This window comes from Felis catus, chromosome D3 (assembly GCF_018350175.1).
Source record: "Felis catus isolate Fca126 chromosome D3, F.catus_Fca126_mat1.0, whole genome shotgun sequence".
Lineage (NCBI taxonomy): Eukaryota > Metazoa > Chordata > Mammalia > Carnivora > Felidae > Felis > Felis catus.
In genome coordinates, this window is record NC_058379.1 from 28,378,138 (window position 1) to 28,402,333 (window position 24,196).

Consider the following 24,196-nt stretch of genomic DNA (forward strand, 5'->3'; position numbering starts at 1 on the left):
AAAAAAAAAAAAGATATTTGTACAGTGGCTAAATTACAGAGATGATTTAATTATAGTTTTATTGTTTCACATGACTTAGTTCCATAGGTGCCAGTGTGAAAGCATGAAAGTGAAGTCAAGGGTCCTGGTCTTAAATCTCGCAGACTACCCATTTTGGCTGGTGAAGTCTTGTGATGGGAAAAGGGCTCTTCATGAGATGTACCTCTTTTTTAAAAAGGTCTGCCTTGCAGTCTGTCCTTTTATCTGGCTGAGAGCTCCTGAGGTCCTCCACCCATGCCACTGCCCATCCTTCTGGAGAAGCCTGGAGCAGATTCACTTACCACACTTTCTTCAGACTATCTCTACTGATGCTTTTGTAGTGAATATTTTAAAACCAGAGATACATTTTTACCCTTGACAGGAAATGGGGGTAGAATTCCTCATCTGTTGCTCATCATCTTAATGAAACATTAATACTCTAAGTGAGGGATAGGTAACCTGTTGTTTTTGTACAGCCCCAAGCTAAGAATGGTTTATATATTTTTAAAAAGTTGTAAAAACAGACAAATATGTGACAGAGATCTTGTATGCCCCTATAAAGAAAAAGTTTCCTGACTACTTGCATTATTGGCCCGAGTATATTTCTTACTGTTATTATGAAACATAGCACTTTGAGTAGTCATTTGTGTTTCTTTTCACAAACTCTACCTTTCCCCTTAATTTTTAGAGGTAGATTGAGTATAGACTATACAGTGCCAGCCTAGCAGTTAGCACTTGACCCAGGTGGGGAGGGGAGAGGTGGTGGGATGGTACCCCCTTGCGGTAGCACATCCTTCACCCTGACAATTGGAATCTGACAGAGGATTGATTCCCAAAGGAGGTTGGTCTCTTTTATTTTTTTTTAATTCTTTTTGTGTCACTAAATATTTTGTACCTCATTTAAAACAAGTCCTTTTTAACCAGTCTAGTGACAACTTGACAAGTTTTTGAATTAGAGGCAATTTCTTATATGATCCCAGGCTTTTTGAAACTAAAAGGTACCTCTATCCTATAGTTGAATTTCTAATCCAGTCGCTTTTTTCTTTCTTAACCATTTTTTTCAGGTATAATTTACATGCCAGGAAATTCATTTATTATAAGTGTACAGTTCAGTGACTTTTAGTAGACTTATTGAGTTGTCAGGGTGCCTGGGCGGCTCAATTGGTTAAGCGCCTGAGTTTTGATTTCAGCTCAGGTCAAAATCTCATGGTTGTGAGATCAAGCCCTGAGTTGGGCTCTGCACTGAGCATGGAGCCTGTTTAAGATTCTCTGTCTCCGTCTCTCTCTGCCTTTCCCCCAAGTGCCTGCACACGTTCTCTCTCTCTCAAATAAATAAATAAAAGTTAAAAATAAATAAAAAATAAAAGTCAGTGTTAAAAAATTTATTGAGTTGTGGAACTATCACCATGCTCTGGTTTTAGAAAATTTCTGCTATCCCAAAAAGTTCCTTTGTTCCTGTCTGCAGTCATTCTTCACTTCTATCCTTAGCCCTAGGCAGCTACTGATCTGTTTTCTGACTCTGTAGAGTTGCCATTTCTGGACATTACAAATAAAGGAATCATACAATATACAATCTTTTACATCTGGCTTCCTTCAATTAGCATAGTATGTTTCAGGTTCATCTACATTGTAACTTGTATCAGTAGTTAGTTCCTTTTTATGGTTGAGTAAAATTCCAACTTTATTATTCCATGGATATATCACATTTTGTTTATTCATTTATCCATTTATGGACATTTGCATTGGTGCTAGCTTTTGGCCATTAAGAATATCGCTGCTGTGAACACTTTCCTACAAGTCTTTGTAGATGTATATTTCCATTTTTCTTGGGTAAATACCTAGGAGTAGAATTGCTGGATCATACAGTAAATTTTTTTAGTTCTTTAAGGCACTACCAAACTGTTTTCTAGAGTGACTGTACCATTTTACATTTCTGCCAACAGTGTATGAGGAGTCTAGTTTTTGTAACATGTATGCAACACTTGATATTGTCTTTTTTATTAAAGTAATTCCAGAGGCTACCTATGGATACCTCATGGTGGTTTTAATTTGCATTTCTGTAATGCCTAAGGATAAGTGTCTTTTCTTTTCATGTTGTTATTTGTCATTTTTTATATGTCTTTTTTTTTTTTTTTTTGCCATTCATGTATCTTGTTAGAGAAATGTCTTCAAATCTTTTGCCCAGTTTTTAAAGGTTTTTTTTTTTTAAAGTTTGTTTACTTATTGAGAGAGACAATGTGAGCACAAGCAAGGGAGGGGCAGAGAGAAAGAGAGGGAGAGAGAGAATTGCAAAAAGGTTCTGCTCTGTCAGCACAGAGACCAACTCGGGACTCATTCTCACCAACTGTGAGATCATGACTCACTTATTGGGCTCACCCAAATCAAGAGTGGAATGTTTAAACTGGCTAAGCCACCCAGGTGGCCCTGCCCATTTCTTAATAGGCTTATTTGTCTTATTATTGAATTTTAAGAGTGCTTTGTATATTCTGGTTATAAATCATTTATCAACTGTGTGATCTGCATATATTTTCTCCTAATTTGTAGCTCTTCTTTTTATTTTCCTAATATATCTTTTGAAGAAAACATTTTTTATTTTTGATAAAGTCCGGATTACCACTTTTTTTCTTTAATGGATCTTGATTTTGGAGTCTTACCTAGGAATGCTTAGCCTAGGAGTGCAAGGTCATGATGATTTTCTATATTTTCTTCTAATGGTTTTATGGTTTTAACGCTTACATGTAGGTCCATAGTCTGATTTAAGTTACTTTTTGTGTATGGCATGAGATAAGAATGTTAGGTTTTTCTTCATTTCCTCCTCTTCTTTCTTCTTCTTTCTTCTTTCTTTTTCTTTTTTCCTTTTCTTTTTCTTTTTTCGGTGGGATAAGGGCATTCAATTGTCCCAGCACCATTTGTTGAAAAGACTCTTCATCCCCATTGAATTATCTAGGCAACTTTGGTAAAAATCAGTTAACCATATAAATAGACCTGTTTCTGGACTCAGTTCTATTTCATTGATCCATATGCCCAACCTTGTGCCAAATACTTGATTACTATGGTTTTATACTAAGTTTTTTTTTTTTTTATGTTTATTTATCTTTGAGAGAGAGCACAAGCAGGGAAGGGGCAGAGGGAGAGGGGGACAGAGGATCTGAAGCTGGCTCTGTGCTGACAGCAGCAAGCCCATTGTGGGGTTTGAACTCATGAACCGCGAAATCATGAGCCTAGCCAAAGTCCGGATGCTCAACTGAGCCACCCAGGTGCCCCTATGGCTTTGTAGTAAGTTTGAAATGAGATAGTGTTGGTATTCCAACTTCATATTTTTCAAAATAGTTTTTGAAACTATGAAACTAGGTCCTTTTAATTTCCACTTAAGTTTTAGGATCAGTTTCTACAAATAGCCTGATAGGATTTTGATAGGGATTGCATTGAATTTATCAATCAATTTGGCAAGAATTGCCATCTGACAATATTGAGTTTTCTAGTCATTCAACATGGAATGTCTGTTTATTTAGATATTCAATTTTTTCTTTTTTTTTTAATTTTTTTTTCAACGTTTATTTTTGGGACAGAGAGAGACAGAGCATGAACGGGGGAGGGGCAGAGAGAGAGGGAGACACAGAATCGGAAACAGGCTCCAGGCTCTGAGCCATCAGCCCAGAGCCTGATGCGGGGCTCGAACTCACGGACCGCGAGATCGTGACCTGGCTGAAGTCGGACGCTTAACCGACTGCGCCACCCAGGCGCCCCTAGATACTCAATTTTTTCAATGATGTTTTACACTTTCTCTTTTTTTAATTTTTATTTTATTTAGAAACATTTTTTAAACATTTATTTATTTTTGAGAGAGAAAGAGACAGAGCATGAGCAGGGGTAGGGGGGGAGAGACAGAGAGACAGAGAGACAGAGAGACAGACACACAGAATCCGAAGCAGGCTCCAGGCTCTGCCAGCACGGAGCCCGATGTGGAGCTCAAACTCATGAACTGTGAGATCATGACCTGGGCTGAAGTCGGACACCCAACCGACTGAGCCACCCAGGTGCCCCGAATTTTTATTTTATTTTAGAGAGAGAGTGAGAGAGGACACAGGGGAGGGGCAGAAAGAGAGAGAGGAGAGAGAGAGAATCTTAAGCAGGCTCCATGCTCAGCCATGGGGCTCTATCTCACAATTCTGAGATCATGACTTGAGCCAAAATGAAGAGTTGAACACTTAACTGACTGAGCCACCCAGATGTTCCTGTTTTACACTGTTAGTGTACAAATCCTGATATAGTATGATACACATAGTTGATACACATTACATTAGTTTCAAGTGTATAACTTAGTGTGATTCCACAAGTCTGTACATTATGTTGTGCTCACCACAAGTATAGCTACCACCTGTTACCATATAGTGCTATTATATCATTGACTGTATTCCCTATGCTGTACCTTTTATCCCTGGGACTTGTATCTTCCATAGCTGGAAATCTGTATCTTCTACTCCCCTTCACCCATTTTTATAACTGATTTTTATATACACATCTGTATTCTGTACAATTGCTAAACTTCTTTATTCTTAGAGTTTTTAGTGCATTTCTTCAAATTTTTGATATACCACATCTTGGTTATCTGCATATAGACAGTTTTACATCTTCCTTTCTCATCTGGATTCTATTCAGTTTATTTCAACATTGCATTGGCAGAATAGAAGTGGCAAGAACATGAGTGTCTGGGTGGCTCAGAGGTTGAGTGTCCGACTCTTGATATGGGCTCAGGTCATGATCTTGTGGTGGTGAGATCAAGCCCCACGTTGTGCTCTGTGCTGACAGCAAGGAGTCTGCTTGGGATTTTCTCTTTCCCTCTCTCTCTGCCCCTACCCTGCGTGTGTGCATTCTTGTCCTCCCTCCCTCCCTCTGTCTCTCTCTCTCTCTCTCTCTCTCTCTTTCTGTCAAAATAAAAATTAAAAAAGAAGTGGCAAGAACAGACATCCTTGACTTATTTCTGAAATTGGGGAAATAATTTCCTTTCATCATTGAATATGATGTTAGCAGTAGGTTTTGGATAGATGAACCCTTTATTAAGTTGAAGAAGTTCCCTTATATTTTTATTTTGTTTAGAGCTTCTATCATGAGAAGGGGTTGACTTTTTCAAATGCATTTGATGCATCTGTTGAGATGATCATATGGTTTTGGGCCCTTAGAGTGTAATATATTATGTGAATTGACAAACCAACCTTGCATTCCTAGAATGAATCCCTCTTGGTAATAGGGTATAATTGTTTTTATGTATAGCTAGATTTGGTTCACTCATATTTTAAGGACTCTTCCACTTTTGTGATAAGTGTCTGTGGTTTCTTTTCTCGTGATGACTTTGTCTTTGGTTAGTATTCCCTTACAGAATGACTTGGGAAGTGGTCCCTCTTCTGCTTTCTGAGTTTGTGAGAGACTTCATATTTCTATTGTCTTTGAATATTTGATAAACTTTAACAGGTAAAGCCTTCTGAGTTTGTGTTTTTCTTTATGAGATAATTTTAAACTAAGAACTCAACTTCTTCACTTGTAAATCTGTTCAGATTTTCTTCCTTGTGTCAGTTTTGGTAATTTATCTTACTAGGAATTTATATACAAGTCATCTAAGTCTTCTAATGTGTTGGCATAAAATTGTTCATACTCTTCTTGTAATACTTTTAATTTCTTCAAGATCACCAATGGTGTCCTCTCTTTTATTCCTGATTTTGGTAATTTGGGTTTGTCTTTTTTTCTTGATCAGTCTAAGGTTTGTCAGTTTTCTTGATTGTTGTGAAAAGCCAACTTTTTGTTTTATCGATTTTTCTGTATTACTTTCCTGTTATTTTTCCTTGAGTTTTGCTCTACTCTTAATCTCTATATTTTTGTTCCTTTGGGTTTTGTTGGCTCTTTCTGTAGTTTATTAAGGTGAAAACTTACTTGATTTGAGATCTTCTTTTGTAAGTACATTTTTAAAAAGTATTTATTTAAGTAATCTGTACACCCAACATGAAGCTCAAACTCACAACCCTGAGATTAAGAGTTGCATGCTGAGCTAGCCAGGAGCCGCTGAGATCTTCTTTTAAGATCTTGACATTTAAAACAGTATATTTGCCCTAAGGGTTATTTACATGTGTGTTGTTGAATTTCCAAAATTTGGAAATATCCCACTTTTTTATTATTGATTTCTAATAATTCTATTATAATCAGATAATTTATTTTATATGATTTCAAATTTTAAAATTTCTTAAGACTTTTTTATAGCCAGCATATGATTTGCCCTCAAATATGTTCCAGGTATACTTGGAAAGAACATATTTTCTTGTTGGGTGATGTGTTCTAAAGATGTCAGGTTGAATTGGACAGCAGTATTCAAATATATTTTTCTGTTTAGTTGTCTAATTATTGAGAGTGGGGTATTGAAATCTCCAACTTTTTTTTCAATATTTAAAAATTGTGGCTAAATACATATAATGAAATTTATTATATTAACCATTTTTTAGTGTAAGCACATTCATATTGTTGTATACCCATCACTACCATCCCCCTTCAGAACTATTTTCCTTTTGCAAAACTGAAACAATAACTGGGAGAGGAAGGAATGAGGAACTTCCTCTCTCAGTCCCTGGCATATACCATTATATTTTCTGTCTCTACAATTTTGACTACTCTAGATACCTAATATATGTAGAATCATACAATATTTGTCTTTTTTTGACTGGGTTATTTCACTTAGCATGATGTGTTTCTTTGCAATTTTTTTTATTTAAAGTTTATTTTGTCTGAAATTAACCATCCTGCTCTCTTTCAATTTGCATGGAGTATCTTTTTTCATCCTTTCATTTTTGACCTCTTTGTGTCTTTGGATCTAAAATGAGTCTTGCTAGATAGCATATAGTTGGATCACGTTTTTGTATCTGTTTTGTCAGTCTGTGTCTTTTGATTGGAGAGTTTAATCCATTTACATTTAATGTGTGCTGATGAAGGACTTCTGTCATTTTACTATTTGTTTTCTACATACTCTATGGCTTTTTTGTCCTTCATTTCTTACATTACTATCTTTTCCTTATGTTTACTTGGTGTTTTTTGTTTTTGTTTTTGTTTTTGTTTTGTGTGAAAACATTTAAACTCCTTTCTTGTTTCTTTTGTGTATATTCTACAGCTATTTTCTTTGTGTTTTCTATGGAGACTATATTTAACATTCTGAAGTTATAACAATCTAATTTGAAATTATACTGGCTTAACATTTTTTATGCAAAATTTTTATTTTTTATCTTTTTAATATAACGTATTGTCAAATAGGCTGACCTACAGTGTGTAAAGTGTGCTCTTGATTTTTGGGGTAGATTCCCATGGTTCATCACTTACATACAACACCCAGTGCTCCTCCCAACAAGTGCCCTCCTCAATGCCCATCACCCTTTTCCCCTCTCCTCCACCCCCCATCTACCCTCAGTTTGTTCTCTGTGTTCAAGAGTCTCTTATGGTGTGCCTCCCTCCCTCTCTGTTTGTATCTATTGATAACATACAGAAACTCTGTTCGTTTACATCTCCATTCCCACTTCTTTTATTGTCGCAGAATTACATCTTTATACATTGTGTATCCAAAAACATAAACTAATTATTATTTTCCATGCATTCATCTCTTGAGTTATGTAGAAAACAAAAAGTATAGTTACAGACTAGTTACAATAATACTAGTTTTTAGACTACTCATTGATTTTTTAATATTGGAGTCTATTAAATCATGTTGAAAACAAAAGATGAAGTTACAAACCAAAGTTACAATAATACTAGCTTTTATAATTACCCATGTATTTACCTTTATTGAGATCTTTATTTCTTCAGATGGCTTTGAGTTACTATCTAATGTCCTTTTAACCTGCAGGAATCCCTTTAGCGTTTCTTATAAGAGTGCTAGTGGTACCTGACTCCCTTAGCTTTTGTTTATCTTGGAATGTTTTAATTTCTTCCTCATATTTGAAGGACAGTTTTTCTGGATATAGGATTCTTGATTGAGAGGGATTTTTTTTTCCCTTTTTAGTGATACTACAGTTCTGTTTAAAATTTTATTTCCAAATTGTTTGCTGTTGGCATCCAGAAATTCTGTTGGTATTTTTGTATATTGACCTCATATCCTGCAGTATTGTTATATTCACCTATTAGTGCTGATAATGCTTTGTAGATTGGTAGATTCCTTAGGACTTTCTTTGCAAACAGTTATGTTGTCTGTGAATGAAGGCAGTTTTACTTCTTTTTTTTTTTTTAATGCCTTTTACTTTTCTTGCCTTATTGCATTAGCTAGGATATCTTGTACAGTGCCAAAAAAAAGTGGTCAAATAATCCTTGCATTGGTCCTAATTTGGGGGGAAAGAGTATTTCATGTTAGTTCTAAGTTTTGCATAGATACAAAGATCAAAACTCCGCTTTTTATCAGAGGTGGAAACAATATGAATCTCTTACCAGAGGATGGATACTAAAGGCTGTTGTCTACAACCTAGTTGCCCTGTTGGGTGCTACCCACATGAGGTTGTTTAAATTTAAATTAATTAAAGTTAAATGAAAGTAAAAATTCATTTTCCTTAAATGTGTCTTACCAGACACATTTCAAATGCCTAATAGCCACATGTAGCTAGTGTCTTCTGTACTGGGTAGTGCTGGTACAGAACATTTCCAACATTGTAGAAAATTCTATTTAACAGCACTGGTCTAGAATTTAAGATTAAATGACCCTGTTATGTGGACAAGTTGTTTAATTTGAAGGGGTGATAGTATTCTTTCCTGAAAGTTGGAGATGCCAAAGAAAGATTGTCTTATTGTTGTTGCCTTATCCTGAAAAAAATATTTTAAAACTAGAAAAAATCAATTTAAAACTGATTCACTTGATAGTTGCTTCAAAAGAACTAATTTCTGGGGCACCTTGGGTGGCTCAGTGAGTTAAGTGTCTGACTTTGGTTCAGGTTATGATCTCATGGCTTTTGAGTTTAAGCCTTGCATTGGGCTGTGTGCTGACAGCTCAGAGCCTGGAGCCTGCTTCAGAGTCTGTCTCCCTCTCTTTCTGCCCCGTCTCCACTTGCGCTCTGCCTGTCTCTCTCTCAGATATAAATAAATATTAAAAATAAAAAACAAAAGCACTGATTTATGATTGTTATTCATATATTCTACATTTACACACTTTTACATTCTTCTGAAGGAGGCTCTTCTCAATATTGAGACATCAAAGTGTGGTTAATTACTACTCAGGCAACTTTCTTTCCCCTCTTAATCAGATTAGCTGTAAGTTTTACAACTTAAAATAATATTAAAAGGATTCAGAATTAAGAGTATAAGAATATGGGGGCTCCTGGGTGGCTCAGTTGGTTCAGCATCCAACTCTTGGTTTCAGCTCAGGTCATGATCTCACTGTTCGTGGGTTTGAGCCCCATATCTGGCTCCATGCTTATAGTGCTTGGGGTTTGCTTTCCCTCCTTCTCTCTCTGCCCCTCCTGTGCTCGCTCGCGCTCTCTCTCTCTCTCTCTCTCTCTCTCTCTCTCAAAATAAGTAAAATAAACTTTAAATAAAAATAAATGAATAAATAAGAGTGTAAGAATTTGTCTTTCAGATTTTCAATTTATCTTTCTCTAATCTCCATCACATCAAATACTAGCTGGAAAGACACTTCAAATCTTTAATATTGAAATGAAGAGTAAAATGAAGTCTCATACCATGGCAGAAGAGGTGATTTTCTGGAAATGGATCTCTGTGAATACTGTTGCCCTTGTGACTGAGACAACAGTCTACCACTGGAGCATGGAAGGTGACTCTCAGCCTGTGAAGATGTTTGATAGACATGCCAGTCTGGCAGGGTGCCAGATGATCCACTACCGGACTGATGAGTATCAGAAGTGGCTGCTCCTCGTTGGCATCTCAGCTCAGGTAAGCTTTTGGCTGCCTTCAGGGACTGGTCTGATGGAGTGTAAAGGTGTAATATTAAAATTGGTATAGGTGTGAGGCAGAAGAAATAGGTCCCAGCCTAAAAGAATTAGAAATTAACAAGAAATCCAAACTTTGGGTCATATAAGAATTGTAATTTAACTTTGGCCCATTAACTATACTGTATTCCATTGGGTTACTGATATTCATTCCATAAACTATTTCTGGCACAGTTTTGAGAAGTGAATTGTTGAGGAATTTTGTAGAGGCACTTGGAATTTATAGATTTATGGGAAGTAGTTTTGGGGCTTTATTTATTTATTTATTTATTTATTTAATTTTTTTTTTCAACGTTTATTTATTTTTTGGGACAGAGAGAGACAGAGCATGAACGGGGGAGGGGTAGAGAGAGAGGGAGACACAGAATCGGAAACAGGCTCCAGGCTCTGAGCCATCAGCCCAGAGCCTGACGCGGGGCTCGAACTCCCGGACCGCGAGATCGTGACCTGGCTGAAGTCGGACGCTTAACCGACTGCGCCACCCAGGCGCCCCAGTTTTGGGGCTTTTTTAGGGCTTTAATGGAATGTTACTAATTCATATACTTTTATAATGAAAGCAGTAACTTTCTGCTGTGCTTCCTTTTTTCATTCCTGGGGGCTAATTCAGTTACCAGATACTTGGTACTATAGGATGTTGGTCTTAGATCTTTATTAGCTAATTCTAGCCATTGAATGGTCTTCCTTAGCCTAGCGGGGAAAGTATAAATGTGGAATTCTAGCACTTAGAGAACTGTCAGACATTCGAAGAAAGTGCTGTGGGAGCTGTAAAAGAATACCTTAAGTCAGAAAGAGCTCATAACAGAGGGGGCCTCTAAGCTGCATTTTGGCGGCTATAAAAGTGCACTTGAGAAGGAAAGTGTGTGCAAAGGCATGGAAGTGGAAGAGAATGGCTCTTTCTGTGAGTCCGGGGTCATCCACCTTGGCTGATACCTATGGGATGCATAAGAGACAGCTAGAGGGGCAAGGCTGAGAGATGGGTGGGGGCAAGACTGAGGTACATGCTGCTGGCAGTGGGAATTGTGCAACAGGTTTTAAAGTGAGAGTGATATGATCTATTTTCCTTCTCTGCAGCGTGTTGGGATAGAAACAATGCTGTCAGTGATATTGAGGAGGGACCACCATGAAGACTGGAGGCTGGGAAGCTAGTTGACAGGCAGATACAGGAATAAAGCCATATAGTGTGTTCTGGAGTAAAGACATGTATGAGAAGGGTGAAGAGTGAGCAAAGCTGGAAGGAGTACTTCTCTCCACTTTGGAAGTCTCCTCCACTCTGCAACGCCCAGAAGAAGTGAGCCTAGAGATGAACTGGAGATGCAAGGGCTGAGATTTTATTTTCATTTGTTTGTTTATTATTTTGCTAAGTAACCTCTATGCCCAACGTTGGGCTTGAACTCACAACCCTGAGATCAAGAGTTGCATGCTGTAATTGACTGAGCCAGCCAGGTACCCTAAGGCAAAGCTTGAGATTTTAGAGATAAAATGGCTAGAACCTGGAGGTGCATGAGATGCCTCTCAGGGAGAGGAGAGTTGGATGATGGCCTAGCATTTGTCTCAGAATGAGGCATAGATGAGGGAGAGTTGAACCTCTGCTCTAACCCTTCATCTTTGTATTACACTGACAGGTTTGTCTCCTCAGATGACCTGGGGGTTCTTTGGTGTAATTTAAGGGACTTGCTTAGCCACAGAGCCTTTCCGTGATAGGCCCATGGCTTCCATTCAGCCCCAGTTACTTCTGGTTGTCAGGGCTGAGAGTTAAGCTGGAATGACAATATTATTGGTAGGAAACGTCACATCACATCTGGAATAATAGATATTCCCATTGCTTCTACATGTGACGTAACATTATAATAGTTCACCCATAACAGTTTGTTTGGGTCTAATTGCCCAGATTCCATAAAAGGAGTAATTTTACATGTAGGCCATTTTCTGTGGTGTATCATCTATTAGCTGGAATTACTGCCTCTTGGGAATTTTACTAACCCTAGATTAGATGCTGTTTATGGAGTTTTTCTCCTTTCTGGAAACTCTTCCTTTGGCTTTCCACTGAAAGGATTTGGATGTTGCTGACCCTTATGGTGGGCAGAGGTTGCAGACAGCTCAGGTGTTGCTAATGTTTGTGATGTGAGGGGTGAGGAGTGTACCTTACACAGAGCCTGCAGATGCTCAGATGAATTGTGAGAGAGTCACAGACAGGTAAAACCTATAGGACACATGCTGTCATGGTAAATTTCCAAGATGGTATTGGCATGAAGAGAAGGAATTGGCAGTCTACATATTCAATGCAATCCCTATCAAAGTAACACCAGCATTCTTCACAGAGCTAGAACAAATAATCCTAAAATTTGTATGGAACCAGAAAAGACCCCGAATAGCCAAAGCAATCTTGAAAAAGAAAACCAAAGCAGGAGGCATCACAATCCCAGACTTGAAGCTATACTACAAAGCTGTAATCATCAAAACAGTATGGTACTGGCACAAGAACAGACACTCAGATCAATGGAACAGAATGGAGAACCCAGAAATGGACCCACAAATGTATGGCCAACTAATCTTTGACAAAGCAGGAAAGAATATCCAATGGAATAAAGACAGTCTCTTCAGCAAGTGGTGCTGGGAAAACTGGACAACGAGATGCAGAAGAATGAACCTGGACCACTTTCTTACACCATACACAAAAATAAACTCAAAATGGATGAAAGACCTCAATGTAAGACAGGAAGCCATCAAAATCCTCAAGGAGAAAGCAGGCAAAAACCTCTTTGATCTTGGCCACAACTTCTTAACATGTTTCCAGAGGCAAGGAAAACAAAAGCAAAAATGAACTACTGGGACCTCATCAAAATAAAAAGCTTCTGCACAGCGAAGGAAACAATCAGCAAAACTAAAAGGCAACTGACAGAATGGGAGAAGATATTTGCAAATGACATATCATATAAAGGGTTAGTATCTAAAATCTATAAAGAACTTATCAAACTCCACACCCAAAAAGCAAATATTCCAGTGAAGAAATGGGCAAAAGACATGAATAGACACTTCTCCAAGGAAGACATCCAGATGGCCAACCAACACATGAAAAAATGCTCCACATCACTCATCATCAGGGAAATACAAATCAAAACCACAATGAGATACCACCTCACACCTGTCAGAATGGCTAACATTAACAACTCAGGCAACAACAGATGTTGGCGAGGATGCAGAGAAAGAGGATCTCTTTTGCATTGTTGGTGGCAGTGCAAGCTGGTGCAGCCACTCTGGAAAACAGTATGGAGGTTCCTCAAAAAACTGAAAATAGAACTACCCTATGACCCAGAAATTACACTACTAGGCATTTATCCATGGGATACAGGTATGCTGTTTCAAAGGGACACATGCACCCCATGTTTACAGCAGCACTATCAACAATAGCCAAAGTATGGAAAGAGCCCAAATGTCCATCAGTGGATGAATGGATACAGAAAATGTGGTGTATATATATATATATATATATATATATATATATATGTATATATGTATATATATGTATATATGTACATACATATGTATATATGTATATATGTACATATATTTATATGTATATAAATGTGATATATATATATATATACACACACACACACAATGGAGTATTACTTGGCAATCAAAAAGAATGAAATCTTGCCATTTGCAATTACATGGATGGAACTGGAGGGTATTATGCTAAGTGAATTAGTCAGAGAAAGACAAAAATCATATGACTTCACTCATATGAGGACTTTAAGAGACAAAACAGATGAACATAAGGGAAGGGAAACAAAAAGAATATAAAAACAGGGGGACAAAACAGAAGAGACTCATAAATATGGAGAACAAACTGAGGGTTGCTGGAGGGGTTGTGGGAGGGGGGATGGGCTAAATGGGTAAGGGGCATTAAGGAACCTACTCCTGAAATCATTGTTTCACTATATGCTAACTAATTTGGATATAACTTTTAAAAAATAAAATTAAAAAAAAAGAATTGGGGTTACCTTGGTGGCTCAGTCAGTTAAGCATCTGCCTCTTGATTTTGGCTCAGATCATGATTTCATGCCATGGGATCAAGTCCTGCTTTGGGCTCCATGCTGGGTGTAGAGCCTGGTTGGAATTCTCTCCCTTCCTCTCCTTCTGCCCCTCCTCACCCTTGAAAAGAAGAGAGAAGAGAAGAGAAGAGAAGAGAAGAGAAGAGAAGAGAAGAGAAGAGAAGAGAAGAGAAAGAAAAAGAAGAAAGAAAGAAAGGAAAGAAAGAAAAAGAAAGAAAGAAGAAAGAATTGATTTACTCTCCCTTTGTGAAGACAGGAGGGGAGCTGGAAGATCTCTCTTCGATAGCCTTTCATGCTATTCAAGAGTCAGGGGGAAAGTTACACATTTTGAACCTTTATGTTGCTTTCAGAAAGAGTACCCTAGAATTATAGGACCTCAACCAGAAACAAAATTATTCACAGTATAGCCTTTGTTACTCTTCCCCTAGTTGCCCAAAATACTTTTTGTTTTTGAATTTCCTTTTTATTCCATGAAGCTCAATCTTTGTACTGAATCTGATCTGGAAATGTGTTTGTTTCCCCAGAAATGATGATGTCTGAGGGGTTGGAATGAAGCTTTGAGCTAAGACTTATAAAACTAGATCACAGTTCGTTCATACCACACTTTATACCTGCCTCTAATACTTTCTCAAAAGCCTTTTGCTCCAGTTTGACCAGAGTACTTCAAGTGTTACTTTATTCTTTTAGCCAGAGGTCAGCATATTTTTTTCTATAAAGGCCCAGATAGTAAATGTGTTTTGCTTTGGGGGCCAAAAAAATACCATCTTTGTCACAGCTGTTCAACTGTGAAGTTTTAGTACAGGCAGCCATAGACAGTATGTAAATGAGCATGACTTCATGCCAGTACAATTTTATTTAGAAAAACAGGTGGGACACACCATACAGAAATAAAAAGGATTAGTGAGGAAAAAAAAAGGATTAGTGAGGAATACTAAGAATATTGTATACAAATAAATTTGATAACTTAGATGAAAGGACTAATTCCAGGAAGACATAGATTACTGACATTGACTCAGGAAGAAATAGAAAATCTGAATAAGCCTATACAACAAGTTAAGACAGTCAACTAGTAATGAAAAAACTACCCACAAAGAACAACTCTGACCCAGATGGTTTCACTGGTTAATTCTACCAAATATTCAAAGAAAAAGTAGTACTAATCCTTCACAAAGTTTTCCAAAACGTAGAAGAAGAGGGAACACCTCTCAATTCATCCTGTGAGGCCAGTAGTACCCAGATAAAAAAACAAAGACATCACAAGGAAAGAAAACTGCAGACTGTTATCTCCTTTGAATATAGATGTAAAAATCTTCAACAATATACTAATAAACTGAATCCAGCAACATATAAAAAGAATTATATGTCATGACCAAGTGGGATTTGTCTAAGAACACAAGGTAAGGTTTAATATCCAAAAATCAATTAAAATAATGCATAATATTAATAGAATAAAAGACAAAAACCATATGGTCATCTCAGCAGACACAGAAAAGGCATATGATAAAATCTAACACCTTTCTTGATAAAAATGTTCAACAAACTAGGAATAAAAAGGAACTTCCTTAACCTGATAAAGGGCATCTGAGAAAAGCACACAGCTAACATCTTACTTAATAGTGAAAGACTGAAAGTTTTCCCCTAAAATCAGAACAAGACAGAGATGTCCACTTTTGCCACTTCTGTTCAACATTGGACTAGGAAGTAGCCAGAGCAATTAGAAAAAAAATAAAAGGCATTATGATTTGAAAGGAATAATTGAAACTATCTGTTTGCAGATGACATGATTTTGTATGTTGAAAATCCCAAGGTATCCAATAAAAAAAACTCTAGAAGTAACAAGTACAGTAAGGTTACAGAAAGCGAGATCAATATACAGAAATCAATTGTGTTTTTATACACTTGCAATGAGCCATTAAAAAATGAAATTCCATTTATAATAGCATCAAAAAGAATAAAATACTTAGGAATAAGTTTAACAAAAGATATGTATAACATATTAAAATTATAAAACACTGTTAAAAGTAATTAAAGAAGATCTAAATAAATGGGAAAACATCTCATGTTCATGATCATAGTAGTTAATATTTTTAAGATGGTAATACTCCCCAAATTGATCTGAAGGTTCAGTGTAATCCCTATCAGAATACCAGCTAACTTCTTTGTAGAAATTGATATAAGCTGACCCTAAAATTCATATGGAATTGCAAGGAACTCAGAACAGCCGAAAACAGTCTTGATGAAAACAAAACAAAGTAAGAGGAGGCATACTTCTCAATTTCAAGGCTTGCTACACACAGTAATCAAGATAGTACAGTTCAAAGATAATAATAGACATATTAGATCAGTGAGATAGAATTGAGAGTCCAGAAACAATACCTTTACATTTATGGTCAGTTGATTGTTTTGGTAAGGATGCCAAGACAATTCAGTGAAGGAAAGAATAGTCTGTTCAACAAATGGTTTGGCAACTCTGGATATCTGTATGTACAAAAGCATGAAATTGAACTCCTACCTCTAACTGAGAGTGGATCAGACCCAAATGTAAGAGCTGAAGCTATAAAACTCTTAGAAGAAAACGTAGGAGCCAATCTTAGTGACCTTGAGTTAAGCAGAACCTTTGTAGATACAACATCAAAAGCATAAGCAGCAAAAGAAAAACAGATAAAACAAAATCTTTTGTGCTACAAATGATACCATCAATAAAGTGAAAAAATAACCATTTGGAGAAAATATTTCAAAATCAGATATCTAACAAGGGACTTGTATCCAGAATATATAAAGAACTCTTACAACTCAATAATAAAAAGGCAGATAATTCATTTTACAAATAGATAAATGCTTTGAACAAGTATTTCTCCAACATGCTATCTACATGGCCAGTAACACATGAAGAGATGTTCAACATCATTAGTCATTGTGGAAATACAAATCAAAACCACAATGTGAGGGGCGCCTGGCTGGCCCAGTCACTAGAACATGCAACTCTTGATCTCAGGGTCATGATTTCAAGCTCCACATTGGGGGTAGAGCTTACTTTAAAAAGCAAACATAAAATGTGGTATCACTTCATACCTACTAGGATGGCTATAATAAAAAAGATCGACAATAACAAGTGTTTCCAAGGATGTAGAGAAATCAAAACCCTCATAACATTACTAAGTGTAAAATGCACAGCATAGTTTGGCAGTTCCTCAAAAAGTTAAATGTAGAGTTAACATGTGACCTAGGAATTCCACTCCTAGTTATATACCCAAGAGAAATGAGATATACATCCACACAAAGTATTATACACAGAACATCAGGATTGGTGGAGAAAGGACCTTTGAAAATCTGCTCCGAAAAGCAGTGAGAACACTGGCAAAAATTCTCAAGTCAACTTTTTCAGAGTTCTGGAAGTTAACCACAGGCTTAAAAAAAATCCAGAGAACTTTTATTTCAGAACATTTGCTGTATCTCAGAACAGCAAGTGTAGTGACATTTTATCTTGTGCTATTCCCATTCCCCTCCGTACAGCTTTCTGTTGATAGCCTTGAGAACCAATAGCTCCACAAATTGGTGAAATACAGCAATAGCTTCTAAAGGAGGCAAGAATGGTTTAGAGCTCCCCCAAAAGCACCTTTCCCAGATAAATGTCCTTATTTGACATGTCTAGCAATTTCTTGGAAATCTCCATTCACAGACCTTGTCTTTTATTTCTTACTCCGTGCAAACAGCCTTATCTCCTGGGACACTTACCATACACCATCAGTAGCAATTGTTTAACATCCAGCTGCCTGTGGGAATGATAGTAGTTGAGGCAAATAAGAAGCTGACTAAAAAATTAAAAAGAAAGAAGGCTGTGGAATGAGGTGTTTATAGGGGGCTTTCAAAAGCTGCAGCATATATTCTTGGGAATCTGGAAGACCATGTACATGCATAGGGCTGTGCACCTTCCCAAGAAAGAATTGACAAGGGCCTAAGTTCTCACCTCTGGTTGATCCCGAGGCTCTGTACAGGCAGGATGTAAAGGCTAAAGTAATATTGTAAGCTGCCTGTCAAAATATTGAAGACATGTCTCAACCCCCACACACAATCTCAGCAAAGGCTGAGACTCAAGGCATTTATTTAAGGAATCTCTTTCAAATTATTAACTGACCAGTAAACTGAGTAGAGACCGCAGTGACCACATATGACAAAGAATACAAGCTTTACAGAATCAGTTCAGAAAATGTGCTGAGCACACAACTACAGTAAGCCCAGGAAAGGGGGAATATCTGATTTCCAGAATTGTTACTTTATGTTATTTAAAATACCCAGCTTGCGGGGCGCCTGGGTGGCTCGGTCGGTTGGGCATCCGACTTTAGCTCAGGTCATGATCTCACAGTGTGAGTTTGAGCCCCGCATCAGGCTCTGTGCTGACAGCTCAGAGCCTAGAGCCTGCTTCGGATTCTGTGTCTCCCTCTCTCTCTGCCCCTCCCCTGCTCATGCTCTGTCTTTCTCTCTCTGTCAAAAATAAAAATAAACATTTAAAAAAAATTTTAAAAAAATACCTGGCTTGTAACAACAACAGCAAAAATGAAATGTGCAAAGAAACAAAGTATAACCCATACTCAAAGTAGTCAATAGAGACTGTTTTGAGGAAGCCCAGACTTGGAGTTACTTTCAAAAAGACTTTATGTCAGCTGTTTTAAATATGTTCAGAGAACTAATGGAAAGCATACCCAAAGAACTAAAGGAAAATGTGAGAACAGTGTCTCCCCACATAAATCATAACAATAAATAACTAGGAAAAACACATAGCATACAGACTTGTTCAGTTACTATGTTGTACACCTGAAAGTAATGTAACATTGTGTATCCACATTGTATATTCATTATTGTGTATTCATCAATAACACTGTATTCAAAAAAAGTGAGTTTTACAGTTGCATCAAAAATTTTAAATAAGAATGAATCTAAAATGAATATGTGAGCTTTTGCGTGCTCTCTCTCTAAAATAAAATTACAAAAAATATTATATAATAAAAAAAAAACAGCCTAGAGGTTGCCTGGCTGACTCAGTCAGTAAAGCATACAACTCTTGATCTCAGATTTGTGAGTTCAAGCCCCATGTAGGACATAAAGCCTGCTTTAAAAAAAAAAAGGCATATAGATTTGTGGAATACCACTGAGTAGGCTAACATAAACATACTGGGAGTCCCACAAGGAGAGAAAGAAAGGGGAAGAAAGAGTATTTGAAGAAATAATGGCCCCATACTTAGCAAATTTGATGAAAACCATTAATCTATGCATTGAGGAAGCTCAGAGAGATCCACACCCAGATATATCATAACTAAACTATCAAAAGACAAAGAATCTTGACAGCAGTTATAAAGAAGTAAACTAATCTTGTACAATGGACTCTCAATAAGATTAACAACTGATTTCTCATCAGAAACTATCCAGGCCAGAGGGCAGTGGTATGATATAATCAAAGTGCTTTAAAAAAAAACAATGAAAGATTGTCCACCAAGGATTCTATATCTAGCAAAATTATCCTTCAAATAATGGAGGGGAAATTAAGGCATTTCCAAGTAAACAAAAACTGAGAGAATTTGTCTCTAATAGATCTGTCCTATAAAAAATACTAAAGAGAATCTTTCAGGTCGAAGTGAAAGGATCCAAGTCAGTAATGCAAACCCATGAATAAATAAAGAGCACTGGTATGAATAACTATATAGGAAAATATAAAAGATTGCATAAGTATAGTTTTTGATTTTGACTTTTTTTTTCTTGTGAGTTGAAAGACTACTAAAGCAATGATTATAAATCTGTGTTAGTAGGTAGATAAAATATATGAATAATGTACTTTGTATGACAAAACTAAGAAGGAGGAATGGAGCTATAAAGATGCAAAGTTTTTGTATACTATAGATATTATATTGATATTAATCCAAATTAGATTGTTATAAATTAAGAGGTTAATTATAATCCTGAGGCAACCACTAAGAAAGTGACCTATAAAAATCATAAAAGAAATAATGAGATAATCAAAATGACCCACTAGAAAATCCCTATTTAACACAGAAGAAGGTAGTAATAAAGTAATAGAGAAACAAAGAAGACCTAAGACAGAAAACAAATAGCAAACTGTCAGAAGTAAATCTTACCTTATCAGTAATTGCATTAAATGGATTCAACACTTACAGGGCAGAGATTGGCAGAATATTTAATGTTTTTTTTTAAGTTTATTTATTTATTTTGAGAGGGAGAAAGAGACAGAGCATGCAAGCAGGGGAGGGACAGAGAGAGAGAGAGAGAGACAGAGAGAGAGAGAGAGAGAGAGAGAGAGAGAGAGAGAGAGAGAGAATCCCAAGCAGGTTCTGCACTGTCAGCGCAGAGCCTGATGCAGGGCTTAAACTTACAAGCTGTGAGATCATGAACTGGGCCAAAACCACAAATCAGACGCCTAACTGACTGAACCACCCAGGCTCCCCAGAGATTGGCAGAATATTAAAAAAATTAATAAAACAATAACCCATGATCCAACTATTTATGCTGTCTACAAGAGACACAGTTTAAATTCAAAGATACAATGGGTTGAAAGAAGAATGGGAAAGATACACCATGTAAATTGTACCCAAAAGAAGCTGAATGGCTATCTTAATGTCAGATAAAATAGACTTTAAGATAAAAATTGTTACTAAAATCTAATATACAAATGTTCATAGCAACATTATTTATTTTATTAAGTTTATATTTAAATTCCAGCTAACATACAGTGTTATATTAGTTTCAGGGGTACTTGCAGTACAACACTTGGTGCCCATAGCAAGTGCACTACTTAATCCCCATCACCCATTTTACTCTCCCACCACCCTCGCACCTCCCCTCTGGTAGCCATCAGTTACAACATTATTTATTTTAGCCAAAAGGCAGAAACAGCCCAGATGTTCATCAACTGATAAATGCATAAATAAAATGTATATTCCATACAGTGTGATATTTATTTAACAATAAAAAGAAATGAAGTACAGTTGACTGTTGAACAACATGGGTTTGAACTACAAGGGTCCACCTATACGTGGATCTTTTTTAGTAAATACAATATAGTACTGTAAATGTATTTTCTCTTATGATTTTCTTAACATTTTCTTTTCTCTAGCTTACTTTATTGTAATGAATGCAGTATATAATACATATAACATACAAAATGTATGCTCTTTGACTACATTGTTGTTGCTAAGGCTTCTAGTCAACAGTTATTAGTAGTTAAGTTTTTGGAGAGTCAAAAGTTACAGGTTTTTGACTGTGTCAGGGGTCCATGACCCTAACCCTCACATTGCTCAAGTGTCAACTCTACTAATATGTGCTATACCATGTTTAACCTTGGAAATATTAAGCTAAGTGAAAGATACCAGCACAAAAAAACACATATTGTATGATTCCATTTTATGAGACATTCAGAATATTTACGGAGATCAAAAATGGGTAGGTAGTTGCTTTAACTGGGGGTGGAATGTGGGAGGTAGGAATGGGGATTGACTGCTAAATGAGGTTTCTGTTAAGGGATGAAAGTACTACAAATTAACATTTTAGCGATGGTTGTACAATCTTGTAAATAAACTGAAAAACATTGGATAGTATGCTTCAAATGAACGAATTATGTGATATATGAATTATATCTCAATAAAGTTGTTAAAAATACCTTTAGGAATCATACTTATTTATAAGGAGATCATCATGTTTGAGAAATATTTTAAAAGAAAAGATTGTGGGGCACCTGGGTGGCCTAGTCAGTTAATCGTCTGACTCTTGATTTTGGCTCAGGTCATGATCTCTCAGTTTGTGAGATCAAACCCCATATGGGGTTCTGCACTGGCAGTGCAAACCCTACTTGGGATTCTCCCTCTCTCTCTGCCTCTCCCCCACTCATGCTCTGTATCTCCCTCAAAATAAACATTTAAAAATAAATAAATAAAAGATTATAAATCACAATGTTACTTATTTGTGTTTTACTGACAAAAATAAAAACCAACAAATAAAAAAATCCAAGCTGCTACTCTCACTATACTTCTGACACCAAAGATGCTAGCTTTTCTACACCAAACAGTTCTCTAATTCTCTAATTCTCTGTGGACATCAGCTGGAGGTCCAAGAATTAGTACAGACTCCACAGTTTAAGGGTTCAATCTCATAAGACTGCCCCCATGTCTTCAGATGCCAGCCTCAAGCCCAGGCCAACAGTACCTCTGACCAACAAGCTGTGAATCAGGGGTTCCTAATTTGCTAGAATGGCTCATATAGCCCAGGAAGTTACTTTACTATTACTGGTTCATTAAAAAGGATGTATATTAAAAAGGAGCTCTCTGAACTCTAAAATTTAGGTGTTTTTATGGAGATTTTCATTGCTCATTGGTGATTAACTCTGTCTCCAGACCCATTCCCTTTCCTGGAGGTCAGGGTGGGGTGAGGCTGAAAAAACTGTTAAGTATGCCTTGGTCCTTCTGGTGACGAGACCCCATCCTGAAGCTATCTAAGACCCCCCAGCCACCAGTCATTCTCATTAGCCTACAAAAAACACTTCTAATCACTCCGGAGATTCCAAGGTTCTTAGAAGCTTTTTTTCTGACAAAGATCCACCTATCACTCATATCACTTAGGAAATTACAAGGGTTTTAGGAGTTGTGTCAGGAGCCAGGGACAAGGACTAAATATGTATTTCTTACACTACTCACACAAGCATTCAACAACAACAACAAACCTGTGGGCACAAGGATAGACATATAGACCAGTGGAATAGAACTGAGAGTCCAGGAATAAACCCATACATTTATGGCCAATTGATTTTTGACAGAGGTGGCAAGACCAGTCAGTGGGGAAAGACTGTCCTCTTCAATAAATGGTGCTAGGATACCAGGATATTCACATGCAAAAGAATGGAGTTGGACTCCTACCAAATACCGTATATAAAAATTCAACATGAATCAAAGATCTAATATAAAAGGCAAAACTGTAAACCCTTGAGAAGAAGACATGAGAAATGTTCATGACTTTGTATTTGACAATGGATTCTTAGGTGTACCACCAAAAGCGTAATCAACAAAAGAAAAAATAGGTAAATTGGACTTAATCAAAATTGTCAAGAAAGTGAAAAGACAAACCTACAGAATGGAAGAAAATATTTGTAAATCATATATCTGAGAAGAGTGTAGTATCTGGAAAATATAGAGAACACTTGTAACTCAACAATAAGATGTCCCAATATTAAAATGGGCAAAAAGAGTTCAACAGACATTTATCCAGAGATACACAAATAGCTGACAAGCACACGAAAAGATGTTCAACATCAATAGTCACTAGGGAATTGCAAATCAAGACCACAGTGAGGTACCACCCATTGGGATGGTTGTAATTTTTTTTAATGGGAAATAACAAGTATTGGCAAGGATGTGGAGTATTGGAATCCTTGTACATCAGTAGTGGAAATGTAAAATGATTCAGCTCCTGTGGAATACAGATTGATGATTCCTCAAAAAATTTAACATAAAGTTACCTTTTGACCTAGCAATTCCACACCTAGGCATGTACCCAGGAAAAATAATGAAAACATGTCCACGCAAAAACATGTCCATACGCAGATATTCATAGCAGCATTATTTGTAATAGCTAAAAGATGAAAACAACCCAAAAGTTCACCATGGGATGAATGGATAAACCAAAATCTATACAGAAATGGAATACCACTCAACCCTAAAAAGGAATGAAGTACTGATACAGGCTACAACATGGATAAACCTTGAAAACCTCACTGAAGTGAAATAAGTCAGACACAAAAGGTCACATATTTTATGATTCCATTTATATGAAATATTTAGGTATCTACAAGACAAAAGATTAGTGGTTGTCGGGCTGGGGGAGGGGAGATGGTCCCTAACTTTTAATATACACAGGGATTTTTTGAATAGTGGAAATGTTTTGAACCCATATAGAGGTGGTGGTTGCACAATATTGTGAATGTACTAAGTGTCTCTGAATTGAACTCTTTAAAATGGGTAATTTTATGTTATGTGAATTTAATCTCAATAGTAAGGAGACAGGAGGAGATAGGAGGGTGGATTTTGGCCCACATGCCATTGTTTGCCTACCCCTGTCTAAGCATTTGCAAATACTTCCCTTTGTTAGAGCTTTTCTCTTCACCTTGTGACC

General features: G+C 36.8%; 1 protein-coding gene across 3 annotated transcripts in view; it reads left to right on the forward strand.

Annotated features, from left to right (window-relative positions):
• Positions 1-24,196, forward strand: part of CLTCL1 (clathrin heavy chain like 1) — a 102,459-nt gene that overhangs the window by 13,782 nt on the left and 64,481 nt on the right. For all 3 annotated transcript variants that reach the window (XM_045041121.1, XM_023241673.2, XM_011287889.4), the window contains exon 3: positions 9,650-9,918. In XM_045041121.1, the coding sequence (XP_044897056.1) occupies positions 9,650-9,918 (269 nt within the window). The remainder of the gene's footprint in view (positions 1-9,649; positions 9,919-24,196) is intronic.